We start from the raw sequence: 27242 nt of genomic DNA on the forward strand, positions 1-27242 counted from the left end.
TCTTAACCTCCAGGAGGGACAGGGAGGAGTTGGAGAGAACAGATAAGAGAGCCTTTTCAGGGTGTTCAGGTCTCTTGTGGTTCTTCCCCCTCTAGCATGGGGGTGTCACTGTATGGCTCAAAGGGAGGCCAAATAGTCATTTCTAGCCTCGGTTCCCCCTACCCCTCTCTTCTCCAAGGGAGATGATTTTCCAGTAGGAGGAAAGCAGGAGATTAGGGCCAGAATCTTGGCCACTCTGCTTGTCTTAGAGAGAAACAGGGCCAGAATTATATTTATCTTCTTTAATTATTCTTGGTCCACAGGATGTAGTTTTTTAGGTACAAGCTAAACTTCTGATTGCTTTTCATTAATAGGGAAAAGGATACCCCAAATTTTCAAAGCTTACCAAATACCAGTTCTACAACACATATAGCCCTTAGCCAAGAAACCTATTTATCTAAATTGATAAAATAAAATTGAAAAAATCAGAGAAAGTTTACATTGGAAAATATGTAGCAGATTGTACAGTGAAGGAAAGGAGCTCTCCCAGTGGGAGCAGCTAACTCAGCTCAACTAAGAGAGAGTCCCAGATCTCAGCCAAAGGGAAATGTCCCAAAAGTCTCTAGAGAACCAAGAGACGTGACAAAGCCTGTCAATTCCTCTCATTCTGGCTTCTTCCTAGAGTCTTGTTCTCTCTTCAGCAACCTCAAGTGGGATTGGTATCATCCGTCTTCCACACATCTATGTCTCCATATAGATGTTTCCCTATAGATGTGTGTACATTCTATGTACACACACACATACACATGTGGATAGGTATATATGTATATATGGGTGTAGCTCAGTATGGATCTCTATGTATGTGGATCTCTATGGTGTAAATGTGCATTATTTACCTGCAATATGGGGGCAGGAGGCACATTTTCTTAAAATGTTAATTCCTTAAAAATAGGGATTGTTTCTTCATTCATTGCCTTGATATTGCCAGCACCTTGCATTGGGCCTGGCACACATAATTGTGTGGGAATTAATTGTGTGCTAATGAGTAAATGCTTATATTTGAGCATATGCTTGTATATGTTTATGCTTGACCCAGGGAACTGGATACATATCTGACAATACTAGAATTAGCATTTATATATAACTCTAAAATGTGTGAAGCACTTTATACATATTGTCCCTTATTTATCTTCACAACAACCCTAGGAAGTAGATATAATTTTATTATCCCAATTTTACAGAGGAGAAAACTGAGGCAAGCAGAGTTAAGTACCTTGCCCAGGGTCACACAGCCAGCAAGTATCTTGAGGCTAGGTTGGAATTCCCATTTTCCTGACTCCAATTCTAGCATTTTATTCACTTGTACCATCAAGCTGCATTTGTGTGTGGGATACATGTATACAGAATGGGGTATTGCAACCCCCCTTTCTATTGGGCAGAATGTCTGGCACATGGCTTTGATACAGAGGATGTACAGATCACAGATGCATCTGTCCCTTGGAGAAAGAGGCTTCCTTCTCTGCAGTGGCCTGTGGTTCATGGGCCGCCCAGTGCTGTCAGTCTCCATTCAGTCAGACTGCTCAAGCATCCTTTCACTCTTCTCTCCCCAAATTCTCTTGCATGACTCAGAAGTCCAGGGCCAACCAAGCCATCCCTCTACAGGCAAACGAGCCAAGTTTTGGTCCCTTTCTCCCTTTCTTACTATGTTCCACTTCCTTCTCAACCTTGGGCGTCTGAATTCTTGGGATCTCTGCCTTGGAAAGGGGCATCGTCTGAGCTGGCAGCAAGTGGCCATCTTGGCCCTGGACTGGCCAGAGCCAGGCTTTCTTGGCACAGCCCGCTGCCTGGTTACCAAGTTCTTGTGGACTGCAGGTGTCAGGCCGGCCCCCTCTCCTCCAAGACCATCTGTTGTCTGGGGAAACAGACACACTGGACAGGCAGGAATCGGTCTGGGTGAACAAGTGTAGCAAGGAGCCCTGTGCCTTGTGAGGGCCCTTGGGCAAGCTCGGGAGAAATGAAGCAGAAAGAGAACACAGGGGTAAGCCCGGGCTCAGTCACTGACTTTCTGTGAATCTTTAGGTGAGCCAGTTCCCCTTTCTTCTCCTCCTCTTCCTCCGTTTCCTCATCTCTGAAACCAACAAAATTTGCTAAAAACCCCTTTCTGACTATCTGTGTTCTAGGTTCACTTCTAGCTTTTCCTTTCTACTTCTCACATTCTGTGTTCTAAGGTTCCTTTCAGCTTTCTCATTCTCTATTCTAGGCTTCCTTTCACTTCTCACACTCTGTGTTCCAGGCTCCTTTCAGCTCTCACATTCTCTCTTCTAGGCTTCCTTTCCACGTCTCACATTTTATGTTCTAAGGTTCCTTCTAGCTCTCACATTCTATATTCCAGGCTTCCTTCCAGCTCTTTCTATATTCTAAGGTCCCTTCCTATGTTCTAAGGCCTCTTTCAGCCCTCATATACTATGTTCAAGGCTCCCTTCCAGCTCTGACATTCTGTGTTCTATTACTGCACCTGAGTGTGCGCAGGTAGATGGACTATTTTCTTTTCCCAATTTCACATGTGCTGCTTCTGCATGTGTATGTGTATGTGTGCATGCATGCATGGTGTATATGTATATATATGCCTGTATGGACATCCAGGGATCAAGACTGCTTGGTCTTTTTATTTACAGTACATTTTTGCACATAATAAATGTTTGCTGATTGAGTGACATTCAAATTAAAGTTTGTCAGAACCAGAATTGATCATTGATAAGACAAGGTCTCCCTTAAGCATTTAGAATTATAGGATCTTAAGCTGGGAATAACTTGTAGGATTAAGTTGCCCAGGCCCTTTCAGTCTGGAGAGGAGAAAACCAGAAGGTAGGCAGGAGAGAGAAAAGTGACTTGCTTGAGGTCATTAGGCAGTAGCAAAGTTAGGACTAGTTTCTAGTCTGATTCACAAGCTGACATTCTTTGCCCTACAAATACATTGTTTTCCAGATTTTGGATGAAATATGAGAAAATAAATATATTTTGAAAATAGAATGGAGCCTTGGTTATTTTGATGATTGAGAACACTATGTATCCAAGAGCTAACCCAGTCCCAAAGCTAATCAATACAACAGAGGGGAGTTTCAGGTAAATGAACATAACTCAGAAGATTTGTAGGAAATTTCATTTTATGATTTTTTTTAAAAAAGAAAGTAAGGATTTTTATTCTAAGCCTAGACTTTCACCTCCACCTCAGATTCCTATTTGGTACAAAAAGGAACCAGATGCCCATATTCTAAGCTGTGTCATTAATTCTCTGTATGGGTGTTAGAAGGAAGATACTTTATTTCTTTGGACCTCATTTTCTCTACTTATACTATAAGAAAGTTAGATGAAATGGCTTCTAAGATCACTTCTAAATCTTATGTCTTAAGGCTCTCTTTAGCTCTGAGATTCCGTGTTCTATGTTCTAAGCTTCCTCCCAACCCTGATGTTATTTGTTGTGTCTTAAACTCGCTTCCAGAATTAATCCGTGCTATCTAATCTAACCACTACCTTGAAAAGACTTCCTCTCTGCCTACCTCTTAATATCTCTTGACTTATTTCAAGCCTCAGCTCAAATCCACATTCTGCAAGAGCTATTTCCACGTCCTTCTACCTGTAAGTGCCTTCCCCTTTCCTCTTTTATACTTTAGCATAATGCTGGCTCATAGTAAGCACTTAATGAATGCTTATTGACTAATAGACTACCACATATCTGACAAATGGTCATCCAGCATCCTGTTTGAAGACTCTTAGTGAAAGGGAATTATAACCGCTGGAGGCAAGTTTCTTCAAGACCTAAATTTTCTCTTCTCTGCCCTAAGATCCTTAGGGTGCTCACTTTCGGGACCTGCAGCCCAGGGGACCTTCCCAGCAGGAAAGGCCCTGGGAGCCAGCTGTAGGATAGAAAATAAGGCAGCAGTCTAGGCATCACAAACAATTACAGATAATTACCTCAGTGTCAGTCTCGCCATTGTCTCCTCAGGATCCTGCCGGGAGCTGGCACAGAGACAATGGGGATGCTAGAGGAAACTTTTAATTTTAGGATGCTGAAAGCTTCTCTTGGGTCCCCACGAAGGGCGGGCATGGGATTGGACTCCTAAGAAGTGTCATGGCACACACAGATTCATAGAAGGCTAGTGGCTAGAAGCACCAGTCCTTGGAACAACAAAAGGTTAATACAAAAAGGGTCCTTTGAGATCACCTGTTCCAACCTTTTCATTTTTCTGATGGAGAAAGTGAGCCCCAAAACAGAAGGGACTTGCCTTAAGTCGCTCCCCATGAACACTTAGCATAGGGTTGTACAAAATGATAAGTGCTCAATTGGCACTAATTTAATGGAAATGAATTAGGAATTTAAATTACATAACAGAAAATATTTGGCTTAGAGTGAAGGACTTCTAGGCCCCAACAAACCAAACTTGCCTTCTTTGGGAACTGTTAAATCTAATTCAATCTAACAGATGATTTCTAGGCATTTACCCATATTCCTTGGCACTAGAAATGTAAAGATATTTTTAAAGGCCCTGATCCAGGACATATGATATGAAAATGGAATTATATGGCTCTTAAGAGAGATATGAAGTGCTGAGTGAGGTCTGAGGAAAGATAAATTATTTTTAGTGGATGAAGTCTTTCTGGAGGAAGGAGCATTTGAGCTAATTCTTGAAGGATGAGCTGTTGTTCCAAGGACTGGTGCTTCTAGCCACTGTTCCATCTACCTGTCCTAACATATCCTTTTCTAATACCAGACCACATATTTTTAAGTCTGCAGTACCTTGATGGAGAGAAGTTCTATGTTATAATAGGGTGGAAGGAACAGGATAACCATGTTTCTTGTACATTCTGATCTCAGATATAAAAACTGGAGCTCTGAAGTCAAATTTTTATGGTTCCTAGATTTGAAAGCTGGGAAAAGGTAATCAAACACTGAACTGAGATAACTAAAAGCTTCATTCAATGAGTGTTTGTTAATAAAAGTTGTTGAATAAATGAATGGATGGATGCAGGAGTTTGTTGGTAAGTTTAACAACTAATTCTTCAAAAAAATCTCATCCATAGTTTTTTTTATTTTAAAGTTTTGTGTAAATTATTAACATTTTTTCCTATCACTCGCTAAACATCTAAACACTCAACAAAATAATAAATCAAGCCCTGGTCTTTAAAGTTTTTCAGTTTCTTAAGTGTAAATGCTCACCATGAAAACTTAACACTTGTCTTTCATGAATACATTTGAACTGGCTACAGTACATCTTTAGATGGATGGATAGATGGATAGATGAAACAATAGAAACTCTGCTCATGAGGCAGTAACTCAGTTTCCACATTGTTAAGATGGAGATTTTACAAACTACCTCTCAGGGCTGTTTTGAGGACCAAATGAGCTTAATAATATAAAGTGCTTTGCAAACCTTAAGGAGCTATATGAATGTTAGTTGTTATAATGATAATGATAATCTGTATAGCTTGGGATCTCAAATAATGAACATCTCTGGAACTCTGGCTGCATCCCTGAGTCATCAGGTGGCTACTACATAACAGTGGGCAATCTCCAGGCAGGGAGAGTAGGGAACAGATGGAATTCCATGTGGAGCCACTGGACAGTGTATCTAGGACTGAAAGAGATCTTAGAAAGTATCTAACTCAACCTTCTAGGATTTAGAAATGAGGAAATAGCTCCTGGAGGGTAAGGGACTTGCCAAATATCACAGAAGAAATACATAGAGAACTGAGATTCACATCCAGCATCTCTAACTTTGAATCTAACGGTCTTCCCATTATACCATACTACTTTCAGAAATCCCCTTTCTCCTAGAAGACTGCCAGGAGACTTGAATTCATATCTAGCCTTAGAGCATACTAACTGTAAAATGGAGATCATAATAGCACCTAGGGACAGCTGGATGGCACAGTGGGTAGGGCACCAGTCCTGAAGTCAGAAGGATCCGAATTCAAATCTGGCCTCAGACACTTAACACTTTCTAGCTGTGTGACTCTGGAAAAGTCACTTAACCCCAATTGCCTCACCAAAATAATAATGATAATAAGAATAAGAATAACAACTAGCTTCCAGTATTGTGGGGAGGAGTAAATGATATAAAATTTATAAAATGCTCAGCACAGTGTTTAACCAGAACAATCCCTAAGGATCCCTGTCTCCTCTCACCTCTTATAGCACCACATGATTGCTTTTTTTATGATTTTTGTTCCCAAATCACAGAATTATAAGTTTTAGATGTGGAAATTACTCTAAAGTTTGTCTAGTCTGAACTCCTCATTTTACAGATGAGGCTCAGAGAAGGAAAATAATTTGTCATGAAAGGAATAATTAACAGAGTCAGGATTTGAACTCAAGTCTTTTGACTCCTAATCTAGAGTTCTTTCTTTCCTTTAAAAAAACTATATCACTTTTTTGCTGTCTTTTGAGGAATGAGTAGTGAGCTGTGAGTCAAGAGACCTGGATTCTAGTTTGGTCTTTGCTGCCAAATCATATGAGATCTCGATCATATGAAGGACTCTTTCATAGTCTCTGATCAATAAAGACCCTTCCAAGTCTGATGTTCTAGGACTCAGAAATGATGAGCATGAAGAGTCACTCACAATCCCAGAACTGGATTCTGGTCTTGCTTCTTTCCCTTTAAAGACCTGGGCAGAGTTGCATTAATGTAGTAGTAAGGAGACTGAGACCCTGTCATTAGAGTAGCCCCTCTTGGGTGACATAAGGACTCCTTGTTTGGGATTCTCCCTAAAAGAGCTCCTGGTGACAAGGATGGGATGGGGATAAGGATGCACAAAGGAGAGAATGCCAAGGTTTTAGGATTGTCCAGAGTCTTAGAAGAAGCCAAATGAGAACTCTTAATGGTTCTTATTGAGATAGGAATAGAGGTTGGTGGAGAGAATGACAAATGGGGTAGAGAAACGGCTAGTGGAGAGATGGCTGAGACATGGGCTTGATTCAATTATCAGCTATATATAGATGCACAAATCTATATATGCAACCCTAATCACTTTCTTGAACTCCAGGCCAGCATTGCCAAGTGCCTGATGGACATTTCTGTCTGGACATCCCATCAGAATTTCAAATGTGGTGTGTCCAAAACCAGAACTCATTATCTTCTTCCCTAAACCAGCCCTTCCTCCAGACATTCCTATTTCTGGAGAGGGCACTACCATCCTTCCAGTCACTCAGGTTAGAAAGCTCTGAGTCATTCCTAACTGTTCCTCTCCCTCTCCCCAAAGTAGCCAATTAGTTGCTAAGACTTGTTGATTCTGTCTTCACCACATTAGTTGAATCTGTCTTCTTGCCACTCAAATGGTCACTATCTTAGTTCAAGTACCTATCTATCAATCTCTATTACAGTATCTTTCTAATGGTCTCCTTTGCTTCCAAATTCTTTGCTTCAATCTGTTCTCCAATTATACAGTCAATAAGCATTTTCTAATCATCTAAGCGCCAGGCACTATGCTAAGTGGTAGGTATAAAAACAAGGCAAAAGATAATATGGTCTCTGCCCTGAAGGAATTTACAGTCTAATGGGCTAACTCCATACAACTGTGGAAATAAACTTCTTAAGACATATTGGACCTTTGCACTCTCCTCAAAAATTGTCAATGGTTCCCCATTGCATAGAAGCTAAAATATAAAATGCTCAGCTTGTCACTAAAAGCCCTCCATGAACTGGTTGCCATTTACATTTCCAGCTATATTTCACTTTTTATAATACGTATTTTTCAAAATACATGCAAAGACAGTTTTCAACATTCACTCTTGCAAAACCTTGTGTTCCAAGATTTTCTCCCTCTCCCCTAGACAGCAAGTAATCCAATTTAGATTAAACATGTACAATCCTTCTAAACATATTTCCACAATTATCATGATCAAAAAATGAGGAAAAAAAACTACTGCAAAAGTTGAAAATATGTTATGATCCGCATTGAGTCCCCTCTGGTTCCAAATGATTCTCTCCACCACAAGTCTATTGGAATATCCATATTTCATTTTATTTCCCTTCATCAAACCTATTAGATTGGATGCTAGTTATTTTCCAAACTTGTCCTTTTAATGCCCATTTCCATGCTTCCTAATGGACGCTTTCTCATGCCTCTCTTAGAATACCTCACTTTCTTCAAGTCTTAGCGCATGAGTCACCTCTTAGAAATCTTACTTGATTCTTTCCCTTTGTCAGTTTATCTTACATTTATTTATATGTACATCATACATATCTACCCCTAGTAGAACTGATGTTTGGGGGCAGGTTCATTTTTGCCCCTGAATCCCAGAATCTAGCAGAGTACCTCAATACTTTATGCAGAGCAGAGAATTGTTAAGTATTTGCAGAATGGAATTGAAACTGATGGACAAAGGAAGATGGCAGAGAGGCTGAGGGTGATGGAGAAAAAGGTTGAGTCAGAGACAGAGACAATCAGATTAATAGAAAGAGAAAGACAGACCAGGAGACAGACTGATAGACAGACAGACAAAAAGTGAAATAGAAACAAAGATTGATAGGGAGACAAAAAATCTAATTAGAAAGAAGTAAGAACTAATAAAAACGCAGACAGTAACAGATTCAGAAACAGAGAGTCGGAGATAGTTCATGGGGATATCCGGGTTCTTTGGCTGCCTAAGGGAGCCTTCTCAACCTTATTTCCTCTTCCAGTCTTACCTATGGAGGTGTGTGCCTGGCATCTGATGCTCAGTTCAGTGACTTCCTGGGCAGTATGGGACCTGCGCAGTTTGTGGGACGTCAGACCTTAGCTACCACATCTATGGGTGAGTGACCTCCAGACCTCAGGGAGACCCACCAAAGCCACCCCAGGAAAAAGGAGAATCTCTTAATAAATTACAAGGCCAGGCCGGCCAGTTCCCTGAGCTCCCTCCTCCATTTCTGAATCGAGATGTAGCAGCTCCTATGGCCTGAAAGTGGACTCCTTGCCCCACCTCAACCTTCATTTAACACTTTAACAAATTTACCTCTTTTAACTTCTTTCGTCTTTCCTGAAGTATCCCACTAGAACCAAGGTAGAACCTGTCTCACTCTCCACAGGTCTTAGGTGTACATCTAGGACAGTGATGGGATCGTCCTGAGGGACGCCTGCCTGAGCAGTGAGACGTGCCCTTGACCAGGGGAGCTTCTAAATCTGTTTTCTCTTCTCTGGGGCCTTGTAGGAGATGTGGAGATCGGTTTGCAGGAAAGGAATGGGCAGCTTGAAGTGGACATCATCCAAGCGCGAGGTCTAACAGCCAAGCCAGGCTCCAAGACCTTGCCAGGTAACCAGAAGTACTAAGTCTCTTACTTGGTATAGGCTATAGCCCTCTCAAGCTTACCTTCTTGGGTCCTAAACACCACCTGGTCAAGACCCTAGGTCCTTATCTCCTGCCATGTTAGTGTCATGTCCCCAACCCAAACCACAGATCCCTAGTTCTTATACCTCAAACCAGACCCAAGTGTTTACTGCATCCTTCTAACTCAGCCTATGGCCCAGACCATACCACCCATTCTCGACCTTTTCCACAAGCCCCATCATTCCCTAGCCCCAGTCATGGGGAAACTCATACCTCAGCCCCCGGCCTGCCTGTAACACCTGACCCTGACACCTCAGTAGCCATGTCATCAGCCTAATCATGAACTTAGTCATTACTAATTCCATCACCTTAGTTAATACCCTTAGTCACCGTGATCACACACCTGAAGAACGGTAGTATTCTATACCATAATTAGGTCCTTAATCTTGAACAGTCTCTAAACTCATGGATTAATCCAGACCAGCATCCCCCCAGGACACCTCTCAACACTGACCACACTCTTAACCTTGAACTGGCCAAGACCCTAACCTCGGCCATACCCAGCCCAGATGATGAGAGAGCTGCTAGAAAATAGAAAAAATAGTTAGAAAACCTGAGTTTGACTTTCAACTCTGTCACTACTAATTAGCTTCTCTGGGCCTTAGTTTTCTCATGAGAGTATTGGACTATATGACCCTCAAGTCCTTTCTAATTCTAAAATCTACAAACCATACCTGAAATTCGGCCTCAGTTCCAATCATAAGCATATTTCTACTCTGATCATGCCCTTCTGTAGGTGATCAGACCCTCACCTGACCATTTTACTCTCTTTTTTAAAAAAAGTTTTTTTCATTTAACAAGTATTTTCCATTTTCCAGCAGGTAAGCCTTGATGTAGCCTTGATGTAGGCCGCTAGAATAAAAAAGAAAAGTAAAACAAAATAAAAACAAAATGCTTGTAACAAGTATAATCAAGAAAAATAATCAAGAAAAAAATCCCTCTATTGGTCTTCTCCAAAAAGAATCTTGAATGTCTTCCACATTCACAGTCCCTAACTCTTTACCACACTAGACTCTGAAGATCAAATGGGAGGAGGGTGGAGCCTAGAAAAGTCCTGAAGAGGACAGGAGATCAACAAGATATACAATGAGGTCTTGTCAGCCTTTCCCAAGCCAATGAGAGTCAGGGAGCAAGGAGTGCAGTGGGAAACAGTCCAATAAGGTCCTCCTGCCCTTCTGCTCTTTTCTAGCGGCCTACATCAAGGCTTACCTGCTGGAAAATGGGGTGTGCATTGCCAAGAAGAAGACCAAAGTAGCTCGAAAGTCTCTGGATCCCCTGTACAACCAGGTGCTCCTGTTCCCTGAGAGTCCTCAGGGCAAAGTATTGCAGGTGAGAATGGCTCAAGGCTGGGGGCTTGGCTTTTGTAGGATAAGGATCTGGTTTTGAGTGGGGGATAATCTGGGTTTGGGAGACATCGAGTCGTGGCTTTTGGGGAAGGAGCATCTAGCCTGTGGAAGAACTGGTGACCTGGATTCTGGGGAGAGATGAGAATCTGGAACTTGATCTTTGGGGTAAGATGGGAATCTGGACTATAAGAGAAATGGAAATCGGGTCTTTGAGTGAATGGGAATTGAGAGCCTGGTCTTTGGAAGATGAGGACCTCCTTTGGTGGGTAGGGATCTGATCTGTGTGATGGGAGGGAGGATCTGGGTTTTGGGGGAGGGTTGCACTTGGTTTGGGGAGGGATTGAAAGATGACTCATCTGAAAGAACCAAACCCTTAGTCTTTGAAGTGTCAGGGCCTAAAAGGCCTTAGCAAAATGTTCAAGTTCAGAGAGAATCTAGGGAAAATGAAATCCCCAAACCTGGATGGGAATAATAGAGGAAAACTTCACAGAGGAAGTGGAATCCAGATCTTATAAAAGAATACAAGGCTCTAGTCTCCCGGCCCCCATTACCCAATATTTCTGTAGGTAAGACGACCATTTTCCTTCCACTCTGACATCATCCCGAGTCTGAGGCCTTTGCTTATACTGAAAAAACCCGATGACATTTCTGGGACGCTTTTGAGGGTTACGGAGTGCTTTACATGAATGACCTTTGATCACCACCATATCCCCGAAGGGCAGGTACCAGAGACACTATTGGCCCCACTTTAAGGACAAGGCTCTGAGGAATTAAATAAGGCCAGCTTGTGGTCACATGGCAACACAGGGCAGAGATCTGACTCCAGCTTCCATCCTGACTCCAGGTCTTTCCACTGTGCCACAGCTTATGATTGTTAGCAAGGATGAATTGCAGTGGCCAGCCACAACAAACATGCATTAAATAACTACTGTGAGCTGCATCCTTTGTTTAGCACCAGAAGAAATATGTAATTTTACATGGTAGACGGTCCCTGCCCTCAAGTTTATCATGGGGGGGAATTCAGATTTGTGGATTTGTGGTTGATTTTCCATGTCCTTGAAATGTCAGTGTCATTTCAAATCCTGAGCTGACGTTGGCAGGAACATGGAAGTGAACAATTGAGGTGTAATAGGATGATCCCAAGAGGGCTCAAATGCCAGGCTGAAGAGTCTAAATATGACATAGTGCAGTTGGCTGAGAAGGCTGGAACGCTCAGAATGGGCACTTAGGCACAAAGAGAGTCCATCACAGACTGCCCAGGAACCCAGGAAGGGCTCGCTCCACCACTGCCTAGACCAAGCGCTGGCACACTACAATCTGAGGACCAAATCTCAGCACAGAAAATCCCCTCTACAAAAATGGGAAGTGAGCTGGATTTGGTCCATCTCTGGAATCACAGAACTTCGGAGTGGAAAATCTCAGCTGGTCAGAGGCCCCCTAGTCTAGCTCGCACACAACCAAGAATCCCCAGATTGACACACTTGAGAAGTGGGGTTAGCTTGAAAGCTTCTACCTTTTCAATTGGCTTGGACTACTATTAAATGGAAGTTCTTCTCTGTATCACACACAAGTCCTCCTCTTCACTCTTTCCCATTTCTCCTCATTCTCTTCCTTGAAACCCAATAGAACAGTCTCATCCCTTTCTGCACAATAGTCCTCCAAATAACTTTGCCCCAAAGTCTCTTTTCTAGGCTAAACATTTCCAGTTCCTTCAGTCCATCTCAATGTCATTAACTTAGGCTATCTACCATTTTGCTTGCCACTCTCTGGATGCTTTTCAGCTGATCAACATTCATCCTAAAATGGAGTTCCCAGAAGGAATAAATAATACTCTAGTAGGATCAGGGCAGAATACAGCTAGGACCTCCCTTGTCCTAGACACTATGTTTTTCTTAAGGTGACTGAGGGCAAATTAGCCTTCTGGGCCACCATCAAATCTTTTACAGACTGGTTGTACCTCTTCAGACTTGTACTTATGACATTAATTTTTAATAACAATAATAATAGCTGACATGTATATATCACTTTAAGGTTTGAAAAACACTTTATAAATACTAATCTTATCCTCAAAAAACTGTGGGAGTAGAATGGCATTTTTATTCCCATTTTGCAAATGAATAAACTGAGGCTGACAGATTAAACAACCCCCAAGATTGTTTAATAAGATAATAAATGTCTGAAGTGGAATTTGAACTTGGGTTTTCCTAACTTCAAGTTCAGTATTTTATCCATTGTACCACTCAACTATCTCACATAAACTCAAATTTAATTCATTCCGGTTACATTTCATCTTAACTTTCATCAATTGTTCAGTCTATCGAGATTTTTTTGGTGGAGAAACTATGTCACTGAATTTATTAGTTCTTTCTCTTAGCTATGTCATCTACAAAATGTTGTAGCCAGCTCTTGAAAGCTGATTGTTAAATTTTCATTGTAAATGTTTATGCCTCTGAAATTGGCAAACACTATAAATCTGGGTTTGATTAATTGTTTTGCTGACTGTTTTAGATGATGTAGATTAAAAGTATGTCATACTTACATCTCCAGAAAGTCAGTTGTTAAACATTAATCAGCACACCCTTATTTCTGTAACTTTTTTACCAAGAAAACTATTAAGTAGTACAGTACTAAGTATAAGTTCTTATAACACTTATCTAGAAACCACCTTCCAAACTGTCATTGAACCATTAATGACTATTATTTGATTCCTATCATCCAGTCATTTCTGAATCTACTAAACTAGACCAAATCTTGTCTGCAAGAATCGCATGAGTCTTTGCCAGATGCTTTGCTAAAATCTAGGTCAACTATATCTACAGCATTCCCCCACTCCAACAATCTAGTAACCTGTTTTAAAAAATGAGGTTAATTTGACATGACCTATCCTTCAAGCTAATTTTTTGTGATCATGGCTTCCTTTTCTAGATATTTGCCAACTACACCTTTAATAACACATTCTAAAGTTTTGTCAGGAATCAAAGTTACTCATCTTTAGTTTACAGGGTTTTTTATTTTGCCATTTTTGGGAGGGTAAATTTTGGGACATTTGCCCTTTTACGATTAGGAAGTATCTCCCCAATTCTCCATAAACTTTCCAAGTTCACTAAGTGATTCGGCAGTTAACTCTAATTGGTCTTTTCAATAGCCAGCTAAGTCTGGTGACTTGAGCTTGTGAGAAGCAAAGTGCTCTCCTTGTTGTCTCCTGCCTTATTTTTTTTTTTACCTTCCCATTAATCATAAATTTTTTCTGTCCTTTCCTATTTAAAGATCATTGTCTTTAAGAGAGAAATCAGAAGCAAATGAAAAGAAACTAGCTCTGCATTCTCTCAATCATCCATATTCATCATTTCATCTTTTTTGTTCAGTGATTCTATCATTTTTTTCATAGAGCTATCAAAAAATCTTCTGTTCCCAGAATTAAACACACACACACACACACTCACACACACACACACACACACACACACACACACACACACACACACACATTCTTTGGATGGCCTTTTTTTTTTTTACCTCCTTCCATTTTTCTGTGCTTCAGATTAGATGTTATTTTTACAGGACTTCTTCAGACTTGTATTTACCCTCCACTAACCTACCCTTATTTCCATTTTCTTTTAATGTTCTTTAAAATCTAAGTCAGTTGCTAATCTATACATTTAAATAGGTCTCTTTAGGTAACTCCCCTTTCTTATTCTCATCAGAATTGCTTTTCTTTGTATGTGTCTTTTATACTCCATTTTTAAAATAATAGCTTTTTATTTTTCAAAATACATGCAAAGATAGTTTTCAACATTCACTCTTGCAAAACCTTGTGTTCCATATTTTTCTCCCTTCCTCTCCTACTTCCCCCTCCCTTAGACAGCAAGTAATCCAATATTGGTTAAATATGTATATTTCTTTTAAGCATATTTTCATATTTATTAAGCTGTATAAGAAAAATCAGATCAAAAGGGGAAAATGAGAGAAAAAACAAACAAGCAAATAATACCAACCCAAAAAAAATACTATGCTTTGATCCATATTCAGTCTCCATAGTTCTCTTTCTGGATACACATGGCTCTCTCTATCACAAGGGTATTGGAATTGGCCTGAACCACAATTGTTGAAAAGAGCCAACTCCATCAGAGTTGATCATCACAGAATCTTGTTGTTGCTGTGTACAATATTTTCTTAGTTCTACTCACTTCACTCAGCATCAGTTCATGTAAGCCTCTTTAGGCATCTCTGAAATCATCCAGCTGATTTCTTTTAGAACAATAATATTCCATAATATGCATATGCCATAACTTATTCAGCCGTTCCCCAACTGATGGACATCCACTCAGTTTTCCAGTTTCTTCCTACCACAAAAAGGACTGCTACAAATATTTTTGCACATGTGGGGCCTTTTCCCTTTTTTATGATCTCTTTGGGATATAGAACTAGTAGAAACACTGCTGGATCAAAGGTTATGCAGAGTTTGATAGCCCTTTGGGCATAGTTGCAAATTGCTCTCCCAGAATGATTAGATTTGTTCACAATTCCACCAATAATATCTTAGTTTTCCCACATCCCCTCCAATATTTATCATTATCTTTTCCCAAAGATGATTAACTTCTATTTGCCTCTTAAATTTTTTTCTACACTCACAAAATTTGGCAAAATTGCATGTAATCATACCCATTTTATGGATTAAGAAATTTAAAACTCCCCCCAAAAGACTGAATAATTTATATAATGCCTCACAGCCAAGTTGAAGTTTTCTTATGTTGGAAAGAGAATTGAACTGAGAGAAGAACAGTGTTCTAATCTTAATTGAAAAACTAATTTACTGGATTACTTTGCAAATATAAAACATGCTTATATATGTGTGTGTGTGTGTGTGTGTGTGTGTGTATGTATGTATATGTATGTATATTCCTCTAGCATATAAGTATATAGACATATATTATATATATGTATAATAAACATCCCCAATCTATAGGTTGATTCCATATCCTCATTTTAAAATGAAAGGATTGGATCTGATGGTCTCTAATGTCCTTCCTCTTCTAAGCTATTTTCTAGCTTTGATGCTTCCTTCTAGCCATCTCTGACAATTAATACTATGATCTCTCATCCTAGAGCTAGGGCTCCAGGATACCCTATTCCACCTGCTCCATCCATTGGACTACATGAACTCTGCGCCTCCTTGTGGCAGGATGACACCAGTGCTGAAACTTGGGGCTTTCTGTTAATGAATGTGTTACCTCCCAAGAAAAAAAATTCCCCAGACCATGGCAGGAGGGTCATTGGTGAGCAGTGGCAGAGAGAATTCCTCTCTGTGCCCAGAAGGCACGGAGAAAAGAATTCAATTATGAAATATAAAAGGAAGGAGCTTTATTAGAAAAAACAAGAGGAATTAGGAGTGGAGCAGTCTTGGATGGAGTAAAGGACAAATCTGGATTCCATTCTTATTGGCTCTTGAGCTCTCTTCCCTTCTCTGAATCTCAGTTTTCTCATTTGTAAAAAAAAAAATCCATCACTTGAGGAACCAATGCTTTAGGCAATTCTCTGAGACTATACATCACAGAATAGTTACAGATCCATATTGATATAGGGAATTGTGTTATTGAACATTATTGATCCAATTCCTTTCCCCACAAAAAAGAGGCTCATAAATTTAGAACTGGGTATCTTACAGGTCATTTCACAAATCCTCTCATTTTACAGATGAGGAAACTGAGGCTCAGAGAAAGTAGCTGGCTTGTTTATGTTAACACAAATAGTAGGAAGGTCATAGGTTTAAACCCCAGATCCTTAACTCCAAATCTAGCCCTTCCTATTGGACCACTTTTCCTCACTTCTCTTCCATGATAATACTTGAGCTACAGACTACCTCAGAGCTGTTTTGAATGAAACATTTTGAAGACCCGAAAGTGCTATGGAAACATAGCTATTCTTGTCTGAGCTTTACAAGAGCCCTTTGAGCTCAACAGAATAAGAATTTTATCCAAATTTTAAATATAAGGAAACCAAGGTTTTGAGTCATTAATTGACTATAAAATATTATTCCTTTTTTACAGTTAAGAAAAAATTGAGCCTGATGGAGGGGAAACAACTTATCTAATGTCATGTACCCATTTGTGGCTGAGCCAGGTTTAACTTCCAGACCAATATTGAAGTAGCTCACCTTTCTATAGCCAGATCTAGAATTGCAGAATATATAATGTCAGGACTAGAGGGCCCCTTAGAGTTTATAAAGCACTTCCCTAATTTAAAAAGAAAACTTGAGAGAAGGGGGTAATTCAAATATTATTCCCATTTTACAGATAAGGAAAGTGAGGATCAGAGATGTTACTTTGATTACCTAGATTCAGATTCTAGCTCTATTCTACTTGTTCCCTGTTTGATCTCAGTTTAATGCTGGCTGGACTCAGAGACAGGAGAAATGAGTTGTAGCTCTGACACTTACATATATGTTCTTTCAAAGTCACTTCACTTCATTTCTCCTTCTATGAAAGGAAGGTGTTGGATGCTCTCTTGAGTCCTTTCTAGCTCTTGGCAGTCTGGCTCCTGGGGTGGGCTTCTGGTGGGGTAGCCAGGAATGATTCTACCCGGGACTCATGGTTATGGGGTGAAGAGTGATCACTCTCAGGTGATGGAGGAGGGAACCCATGCTCAACCCTTCCCTATCTGTCCTGTTCCGCAGGTGATCGTGTGGGGCAACTACGGCCGGATGGAGCGCAAGCACTTCATGGGAGTGGCGAGGGTGCTTCTGGAGGAGCTGGACTTGACCACCCTGGCCGTGGGTTGGTACAAGCTCTTCCCCACATCGTCCATGGTGGACCCTGCCACCGGCCCGCTCCTGCGCCAGTCCTCTCAGCTGTCCCTGGAGAGCACGGTGGGGCCCTGCGGGGAGCGCTCGTAGTGGCTGAGCTCGGGGAGGGGCTGCCCAGGGACTACGCCTGGATCTGGAACTCCTGGCCCTTCGGACGGAAGCAGACAGGGCTCCCTCCCAAGGAGGGGAGACCTATCCTGTGGGCTCCTCCCCATCTCCTGTTTCGCCCCCTTCCCCACCCTGAGGCCTTCCCTCTCCTAGAGCAATCGGCTTTACCTTTGACTGGGTCGCTTCCAGGCCCCCCCAGATTTGGGAGCGGGCCTATGGTTCAGCCTCTCCCTTTTTGTGTCCTCCTGGGAGCAAGTTGCCTGGAGCTGTCTCCACTATCCTCGGCCAAGGGGCCGCCTTCCCTCCAGTGCCGATCTACCAGCAAGTGTCTTTCTTGTGGCACTAGGCTCCGGTGGCTGTATGCTCTGCCAGTCTGAGAGGAGCCCGGGGAGTTTCCAGGGAGGGTGGTGGAGTCAGCCATTAGTCAAGACCACCTGGATCCCGGGGAGGCCCCGAGCCGGAGGCAGCCTGGAGATGCTGCCCCTCAGTCGCCCGGGGCTTCTCTCCTCTCCACCAAGTACCTCCTGGGAGGCGGGCGTCCTCCTCGGCCGCCACACGTTGTTCGCACAGCTCTGGATGTCAGGCCCGACCCACGGTGACTCAGGATGCAGATGGTGCCTCCTTCCTACAAGGAAAAGAGCTCTCCCTAGGAGCAGGAGGCGAGGGTCTCAGTCCTGACTCAGCGTTCCTCCGTTCTGTGCAGTCCTGACCCATCACCTCCCTCCTCCGGACCTGTTTCCTCCTTCAAAAATGAGGGGTTTAGCCCAGATGATCTCAAAGACATTCCTCCGCAGGAAGTGAGAATGCCTTTAGTTAGTGCCCAGAGTGGCCGCCGCCCCCACCTCCTCATCCCGGGGAAGCCACTGAGACTCCAGTGGACGGGCGGAGCTGGGCCGAACTGGCTGCGTCTCCTAAACCTGAGCGCCACGAGCAGAACCAGGTGGGCCCGAGTGGGCTAAGCCAGGAAGGCAGCAAGGGGGAGGAGCGAGCCCTGGTGGCCAGGGCATTGTGTGCCAGCCAGGGATCTGGGACAGCCCTGTAGGAGGAGACCCCCTGCAGTTTGGACTCTATGGGCCATCCCGTCCAGCCTGTTGCCTCTGGGCAGATGGAAATCTACCCTCTTCTTTAGGGGTCTCTAGGGCCCGAGAACCTCAGTCTTACTTTTTTAAAAGCCCACATACAAAGCAACAACTTGAAACAGATGAACTGAATGCAAGAGTCATTTTACATGGACTCTAGGAAAGCAAATGGAATGGATGGGAGAAGAGAAAGGGCCCTTTCCCTCTTCCCTTCTTTCCCCCTACCTCCAGCTGGCATGTGGTGTCTTGGGGCTCCCAGTACCAGGTCTGGCTCACTAGCCTGATGCCCGACCCCAGTCGTGGGGTAACTTCAGGCAAATCGTTGCCTGCTGGGAAGGAACCCTTTTTAATGAAGCACATTGAGGAAGGGCCCCCTCTTCCCTTCTGTCCTCAGTGCTGAGGCTGGTCCCTCCTCACCTCCCCCACCCCCAGCATGGAGGGACTAGTCTAGAGCAGGGGAAACATAGAATCCGTCCCGAGTGTGTGTGTGCAGGGAGAGGGGAGAATGACGGGACAAATGGGCCTGGCAGGGAAGTCAGACCCAAGTCTCTGTCTCACCCCCTTCTCCTCTCGATGGTCCCAGAGGCAGCCGGCCTGTCTTTTCCTCCAGAACTTTGAGGAGTGAAAGGAGTCAGGGAGGTGTTGAGAAAATCCAACTAGTTTCATGGCCCCTGGGTGCAGCTGCTGGGGCTGGTCCCTTACAGATTTTTTGTCCTTCTGGCTTCTTCCTTCTCTCCCACCCAGCTCAAAGAGGCTTTAGCTGGGGCACAGAATTACATAGTGTTAGTTATTCTTGTTGATACTCTTCTTATGATTACACATTTACAAAGCCCTCCTGGATCACTGGCTGTGTTCTGACGCTGTCACCTGGCTAAGAACAGACCCGGGCACTTAGGACTTGGTTTCCAAACCAAGGATTTTTTTGGGGAGAGAAATAGAGTGAAAAGTTCAAGGAATGGTTTTATATTGAATTGGGAGGAAACAATGAAGACAATTCAACTTATTGAGCTTCAATTTTCCTTTTCTGTAAAATTCAGAAATTGGACTGAATTGGACTAAGTTCTCTCCCACCAAATCTCAAATCCTATGGTTTTTCCTGGTCAGTCACATTTGAGGATACTCCTGCAGTTGGAGTAGGAAGAGAGAGCCAGGCCCAGTTGTGAGGCATTGGCCCAAAATTTGGGTCTCAAGCCTCCTTCTCAACACCAAAGCCAGTGGGTCTGGGCTTCCCAAAGCCTGTGCTCTGAGCGTTTCTGGCTTCTGGTTTAGCGGTCCAGACAGACTGGGGTAGGAGGGAGAGGGAAGAGAATTTTCTAATCCTGGCTTATGGGACAGAGATGGAGTGGGGCTGCTCGGCTTTGCAGAAGCAGCCTTCAGCACTTCCCCAGGGTAGCTTCTGAAATGAGGGGTATCATTGCATCATAGTAGGGGGAAGGTCAGGAGAGGTTGGGTATAGTAAGAATCTTGAGGTTCTTTCTCGTTTTGTTGGTTATTCTCTGTTAATAACTGATGCCTTCTCATCCTGGGCTGGAGGTGGCTGGGGTTCTGGAATGCTTTGATGACCAACTGGTCCCAGCATGTAAGGCTTCAAGGCCAGACCAAAGACCTGGGAACAGAATGTGCCTGTGATCTCAGGACCGGTCTAGCCATGGGGAGATGTTCCAGACAGCAGCAATTCTCAAAAACTCAGCTGTAAAGGGAGGCTGTGTGCTGTCATTCCTGGCAGGAGCAGAATAATCGTTGATCCCCGATGCATCGAAATAGCAATGATTGGAACCGGGAGATTTCTCTCGGAAGCATGTGCTCTTTGTACAGATTGTGGCCGTTTTTTTGTAAGGAAGAGAAGAGCCTCCTAAAGTTGCCAGCAGGAGAGGCGTCCTAAGGCTGCAGAGGAGCTAAGTCCTTTCCTGGAGCACCAGATGTTTGTTTTTCTCCTCTGGGGCTGAGGCAGAGGAAACACAAGAAAGGGATTCCTGATGGGTAGTAAAGGGGTCTCATCGCTCTCCCCTCCAGACTTGATGTTGGTGAAGAGAACTTGGCCAATTTTCCCCTCCCTCCTGTCTCCGACAAAGACCTGTTTTGTGAAAGAGACTGGGTACGAAGCAATAATCCATCCAGAGGTGGGGCGGGGGCCATGGCCTCAGGACCCCCTCCTCCCGCTGCTTTTCTTGTTCCTTCTGTGAAATAAGTGACCTCCTAATGGGGTCTTGAGTTGTATCCTTATTCCCTGTCCCCCACCCCCCCATTCCCACTATTAATGGTCCATTCCTGTCAGTGTGTCCTGAGTGTGTTCTGTGCTGGGGTGTATGTAGGGGTGGGGTGGGGTAGTAAACTTTTTGTTAAACTGTAGCTTTGGGAGAGACTCTGTATGAACTTGGCTCCTACTTGGGACCTAAGCAGGTTCTGGCTGCCACCCACCTGTCATGTCCTGTCTGTCTATCCTTCTGACACTTGGCAGTGGGAAGAGACTGGTCCCCTAGGGTGGATGAACTCTGTCCCCACAGAGCTGGGCAGACTTCTCCCAGTTGTCTGGACCAGACCCCAAGTGGGGAATAAATAGAATGTGGCTTCTCTACATTAAAGAGAATAATACTAGTAATAATAGTAATTAATAATAATAGTTGACATTTCTATAGCACTTTCTAATTTACAAAGCGCTTTTACATCCATTATCTCATCTGATCTACATAACTCTGTGAGGTAGATAGTGCAAGGAATGTGATCTTAGTTTTACAGATGAAGAAACTGAGGCTCAGAGAGACATGACAAAGCAAGTCTCCCACTACTAAATGGTAGACACCTAGGTCTTCTGAGTTTAGGAAGGGGGCCAGAGTCAGAGTCTCTGGGTGGAATGATGCCCCCAGGTCTTTCCCTCTGCTTTACTTTGCAGACTTGCTGGGGCCCCTAGGAAGCCAGACCAGGAGTTTCTTGTGCTCCATCTTGTCTCCTAGAAAGGCTGATGGGTTCTTCTTAGGTGGAGGCTGGGATCTCTGGCCAGAAGGAATCAGGTATGAGAATCTTCTCAGGCTATAGAGAAAACACCATTTGCAGCCACTCATTAGCTTTGGAGTGAGCTCTCTTGCCTAGAAGTTACCTCCTACTGAGGCTGCAGGGGACAAGAGAAGGTACCTTCAGTTGGGTCTGGAAATATGAATCTTTCCTCACATTTGTACAGCACTTTAAACTTTTCAAAGTATATTCTCATGTGATCCTTAACCATATATTAGGAATTATTTCCTTTTTTTACAAAGAGGGAAACTGAATCCCAGAAAGATTAAAGCAAATCAATGTTGTATAGTGAGTACAGTGAGCCAGGCGATGACTCGGATCTTACCCATCACAAATATCGAGCAGATGCTCTGCTAAGTGGAGGCCTGGGGGAAGCACCCAAGCACAGACAATAAGGATTTCTGAACACTTAAGGCCAGGCCAAAGCAGCTACCCCCAGGCCATACTGTTACAATTCGGGGAATTTGGATTTAGTCAGAAAACTTACCATCAAGGACCCTTCCAACTCTAAGACCTTGTGTGAGCTGGTTTTGAAAATCAGCTGTGCTACTTATTACTTTTATGACTTTCTGCAATCACTTTAACCTCCTTGGATCTCAATTTCCCCATCTGTAAAATGTACTAAGCGATCCCTCCCAGCTCCAAATCCCATGATTCCCCAAGTCAAGGGCTTGGTGGAATCACATCCAGGTCCCTTGGATGCCCCCCCGCACCACCTGGGGTGCCAGCACTTGGGCATGTTGATCATTTTCATTTCGTCCAGACCGGAGGACCGCTGAGTTGTTACTTGGCTGGTTCCTTTTGCACCCCTCCCTCCCAGGCCCAATGGTAACAGAAATCTTTTAGTTAATAGGTGTGGACTGGACCAACTCACGCTGAGTTGGCAAATTGCCAGATAAAAAGCCTGGTGTCCTCCCCAGAGCATCTCACAAGGAGGCTCCATCATCACCTTGCTGACCGGGTTCAACAGGCTCACATGAAACTGTTCACCCCATTTGAGGGATCAGATGCAGTTTAGTCACCATGTGGGCCTGGGGCCCTTCCTGCCTTGTGGAGCCGACCCCACAAGTACAATGGGGCTCTCCAAGTCTGGCAGGTTAAGGTCAGCAGGATGTCTCCAAGTGAGCTGGAAGAGGTAAGCCTCTGAATGAATGAACCCTGAATCAACAAGGTCATAAAGACTGCTGTGTTGGGAGCTGGAGCACCCAGTTTTAATTTCAGCTCTGCCACTTATTACCTGGGTACAAGTAAATTAACAACTTTGGACCTCACTTTCCCCATCTGTAAAAATGGGTTGGTCTAGAGGACTTTAAAGGGTCCATTCAGCTCAATTTGATTCTATAGACTCCCATCACAGCATGATTCCGATTTATAGCTTCAGGGGTTCCTCACTTTAAACAAATATCTAGGCTTCTGAATAATACCTTACCTCTTGGCTTCAAATTTTTCATCAAAACATTTTTCTTCCAGTGAACAAATTCACCTTATAGTTGAAGAAACCTTGGAAAGGGGCTGACTTGTCCATAGCCCTACACGTTAGTGGCAGAGTTGGGCCTCAAACCCAGGTCCCCTGACAAATGAAGAAATGATTCTGCCCCTTATGTGAAGAAATCTGCACTTTACAAAAGTTTGGCTCACTGCTGAGCTCCTTGAAATAGAGATCTTCTGGGCGTGATTCCATTTGCAAAGCTCTTTTGCACAGTTCTCTACAGAAGCACAGTTGTTGCATAAAGCAAGGTTCGCCTGCATTTATTTATTGAGTTTGACACTGTGCCACTTTTTCTCATGTCCTCCCCCCATACACTTCCTGGCAGTCCACTGGCTCCTGATACACTTCCCTGGAACCAGGAGAAAGCTTTGTTGTTAATCATCTTGTAGACACCAGAGTCCCCAAGTTGGAAAGGGTAATCTACCCCTCAGCATATTTCCACTTCAGTCTCTGGGAACAGGGATGCCCTCAGTCATGGGGTGGTAAGGACCTGCTGGGAGGTTTCTCTGTCAGGCAAAGCTGGGCCAAATGGCAAGGGTTTTGAAATGGGGCCCAGGCCCCTGGGTTGGAGTGTCTTATGTTAAACTCATGTAAATCATGTTGAAAATTAAAAACATGTTTTTGTTTTTTTCTAAATGAATCTGCTTATTGATTTATACCTTTTCCCCTCAGTCCTATGGTCATAGCAATGTCCAGCTCCCCATGTGTTTCCTGAGGAGTATACTTGACTAAATTTGGGCCTGGGGTGGCATCTCCTGCTTAAAAAGCCTCTGGCAGAATAGACTTCATAGAGAATTCCTTGGGTCATAATCCCCAGGTAAATTCAGATGTCTTAGGGGAGGCCCTGGAGAATGGAAGAAAAAAACAACTGGACAGGATATCTAAAAACCTGGGTTCAAGAATCAGTCCTGCTACTCACGAGCTCTCTGATCCCAGGCAAATGACATCACTTCTCTGATCTTCATTGTCCCTTCTTCTGTAAAATAAGGCGATTGGCTGATCCTCTAAGCTCCCATCCACACAACTATGCTGTTTGATGACATCACCACTGGACTGATTTGGGAGTGTTGCTAAGCAACCAATGACCACCATATTAGTATCCTCAATGTCACCTAGCAACAGGAGCTCAAGCCAGTCATCAGAACTAGTCACAGGAATAAAAGCATAGAAGGTCTCCTTGCCCTTCCAGCTTGATTCGCTAAAATAACACAGTTACTTCTTTCAATGATCATTATTTCCAGAAACTATTCCAGCATCAGATCTATAGAAAGTTAAAATTGAAAGGGACTTTAGAGTTTATTTAATCCAAACACCCTTTTTTTCCAGAGAAGGAAATTGAGGAACAGAGAGAAGTGAATCCTCCTGATCCTCAGTGCAATCCACCAAAGGGACTAAAGAGCCAAAGTCCTGTCCCTCACCTTCTATGCTATGACCATGAGCTGGTTTATCATAGAGCTACATCATGAGTATTGATATACATGAGATACCCTGTGGCAGATATCAGGCTTCAGGGCTGGGGATTTTTCAAATAAAGACTCCTCATTGCTCTTAAGAGCCCCAAAATCTTTGCCACCCACAATATATTCTATTCTCAGTTCACTCCCATGGGATATTGGATAACTGTTATCACACTCATTTTACACAGGGGAAATGGAGACCCATATAGAGGTCCCACAGCACCTCAGAGGCAGAAGTAGGCCTAGAACTTAAGTATTCTTGACTCCCAGGACAGAGTGCTTGCCACCAAATCACGGCAGGAGACACAAGTGTGCTGTGATCTCGAATGTATATCCAGGGATTTGACTTAGCTCCCCCCAATCCAAGATAGATGCATGTGTATGGAACTTGGAAAACAATAATTGCTCACACATTTGAATAATACTTTATAGTTTACAAAGTACATGACACATTCTCATTTAAGTCTCAAAATATTCCCGTAAGGCCAGAATAATTCATTTTGCAGCTAAGGAAATTGCAGATCAGCAAAATTAAGTCACTTGTTTATGGTTACTAAGTAGTACAGTCCAAACCTGAAACCACCCGGCTTCATTCCAGGATCCTATCCATGAGGACCCCACTGAGGTTAAAGAATTCAGCTCCAGTCATTCCCAGACCACACCATTACGATCACCTTGGACCCTAAAAGTGACTCAGTTTCTCTGAAATTCAGCAATGGCCTGGCCTGGCCCAGTCCAGTGTAACATATGTGAGCACTCCTAAGGCAGGCCTGTCAATATACCTGAGGATTTCCTCCATCCTTCTCCGACTTCCCTGGAGCCAAGCTTCCCCCAGCTAACCCCTCAATCATTTACTGAGGCTTCATCTAGTCCCAACTTCTCATTGTGCTAGGAAGTGGCAAAGCAGAGCCAAACCCAAGCCTTCTGTTTCATATCAGAGGCCATTAGGTCCAAAGCATACATGGACGAGAACGAACCCTCCAGATACCAGATAAATGGCCATACTGCCTCTGCTGGAAACTTCCCATACAAGGAAATCCCCTCCTTATCCAAGCAGAGCCCTCATCTACTAGATAGAGTTACTTGTTAGGAACCATTTCCTGACATCATGTTTAAATCTTTGCCTCTTTGCAACATCTTTTGCTCCTGGTTCTGCCTTCTGAGGTCAAAGCACAAAACTAGCCCAGACAACCTTTCAAGTGCTTTCCCTACCCAAATCTTCTCTTCTCTAGACCAACCATCCCCAATTCCTTCTCTTCATATGGAATGTGATATGTTAACCTCAGAAATCACTGGTGAGAATTATAGAACCTGCTATTATTCTAGAGACCTGAATCATCGAATTTAAGGTATGGAAGGGACCTCAGTAACCATAGTCCACTTTCATACATGAAAGGAATCTTCATGAAATACAGCCAAGGAATGGCCATCTACCCTTTGCATGAGGGCCTCCAGAAACTGCTTTTGGACAATGGTTAGTGTTTTCTGATATTAAGTCTAATTTTATATTTTTGCCACTTTCCACCCTTGGCTTTTTTCCCCTACATTTTGAAATTTTAATGCTTTAACACGTTATGGTCTGAGAAGTCACAATAATGGTGAGTGAAACAATAAGGAAATCCACTTATTTTGGGCCCAGAATTCTACATGGCTGGTTCCTTATCATCCCCTAGATCAAATAGTAAATCCTGTTTGGCTTTTAATGCCCTTCATAATCTGCCTCCTCCTATCTTTCCCATCTTCTTCTACCTTATTCACCTTATTCACTTAGGTCATAGTAGTCTTTTTGCTGTTCCTTGCCTATAAAACTTTATCTCCACTTCATTTTCACTGCCCATTCCCTCTGCTTGGAATTCTTGCCCTCCCTAAGTCCATCTCCTGCTTCCTTCAAGGCTCAGCTAAAATCTCACCTTCTGCAAGCTTTTCTTGGCTCTCCTTGTAGTGTCTTCTCTCTGACATTCCCTCAAAGTTATCCTGTACGTGTTTTCTTTGTACACTGTGGTTTGCATGTTCTCTTTTCCATTACACAATGAGCTCCATGAGGGAGGGCAGAGATTCTTATTGTCTTTCTTTGTATCCATAATGCTTAGCACAGTGCTGAATGCATAGGAAGCTATTAATAAATGCTTGTTGCCTGACAAGCCTTAGGGAGACCTTGAGGGAGGCTAGATAAACCTCTCTAGTGACTCTTTCACAAGTTATGAATAAGCCCCAAATACCCTGGTCTCTCCCCTATACTCTGACCAGTGTGGTTGCTCTCAATGGTATTAGGAACTGGATTATACTTCAAGTTAAAAGGGACTTCTACTTGGTGAAGCCACTTCCTAATAAAATGAGAAGTTGGGACTAAGAGCTGGACTCAATCTTAGGCACCATCTACTCTCATTGACAGAAGTAGAAACAGAAATCCAGAGAGGAAAAGTGCTTATCCAACATCATGCAAATTAGTGATAGAGCCAGTCCAAAACCTAGGTTCCAGCCCAGGGCTTTTTCCATGACATAGAGCATTGATATTTAGGGTCCCTCTCTCCATGTCTAGCCTCTGGCATAGTCCACATACTTTCTGAAGGATCCTATCCAAAGGCCATTCAACCTTCACCTTCACCAAA

General features: G+C 43.1%; 1 protein-coding gene across 1 annotated transcript in view; it reads left to right on the forward strand.

The window, feature by feature from the left end:
- Window positions 1-23812, forward strand: part of RIMS4 (regulating synaptic membrane exocytosis 4) — a 61529-nt gene extending 37717 nt beyond the window's left edge. The window contains exons 3-6 of the mRNA XM_051976495.1: window positions 8658-8770; window positions 9167-9268; window positions 10533-10672; window positions 17363-23812. Coding sequence (XP_051832455.1) covers window positions 8658-8770; window positions 9167-9268; window positions 10533-10672; window positions 17363-17581 — 574 coding nt within the window. The 3' untranslated portion in view covers window positions 17582-23812. The remainder of the gene's footprint in view (window positions 1-8657; window positions 8771-9166; window positions 9269-10532; window positions 10673-17362) is intronic.
- Window positions 23813-27242: the final 3430 nt, after the last annotated feature.

The sequence above is a fragment of the Antechinus flavipes genome, chromosome 2 (assembly GCF_016432865.1).
Source record: "Antechinus flavipes isolate AdamAnt ecotype Samford, QLD, Australia chromosome 2, AdamAnt_v2, whole genome shotgun sequence".
In the NCBI taxonomy this organism is placed as follows: Eukaryota; Metazoa; Chordata; class Mammalia; order Dasyuromorphia; family Dasyuridae; genus Antechinus; species Antechinus flavipes.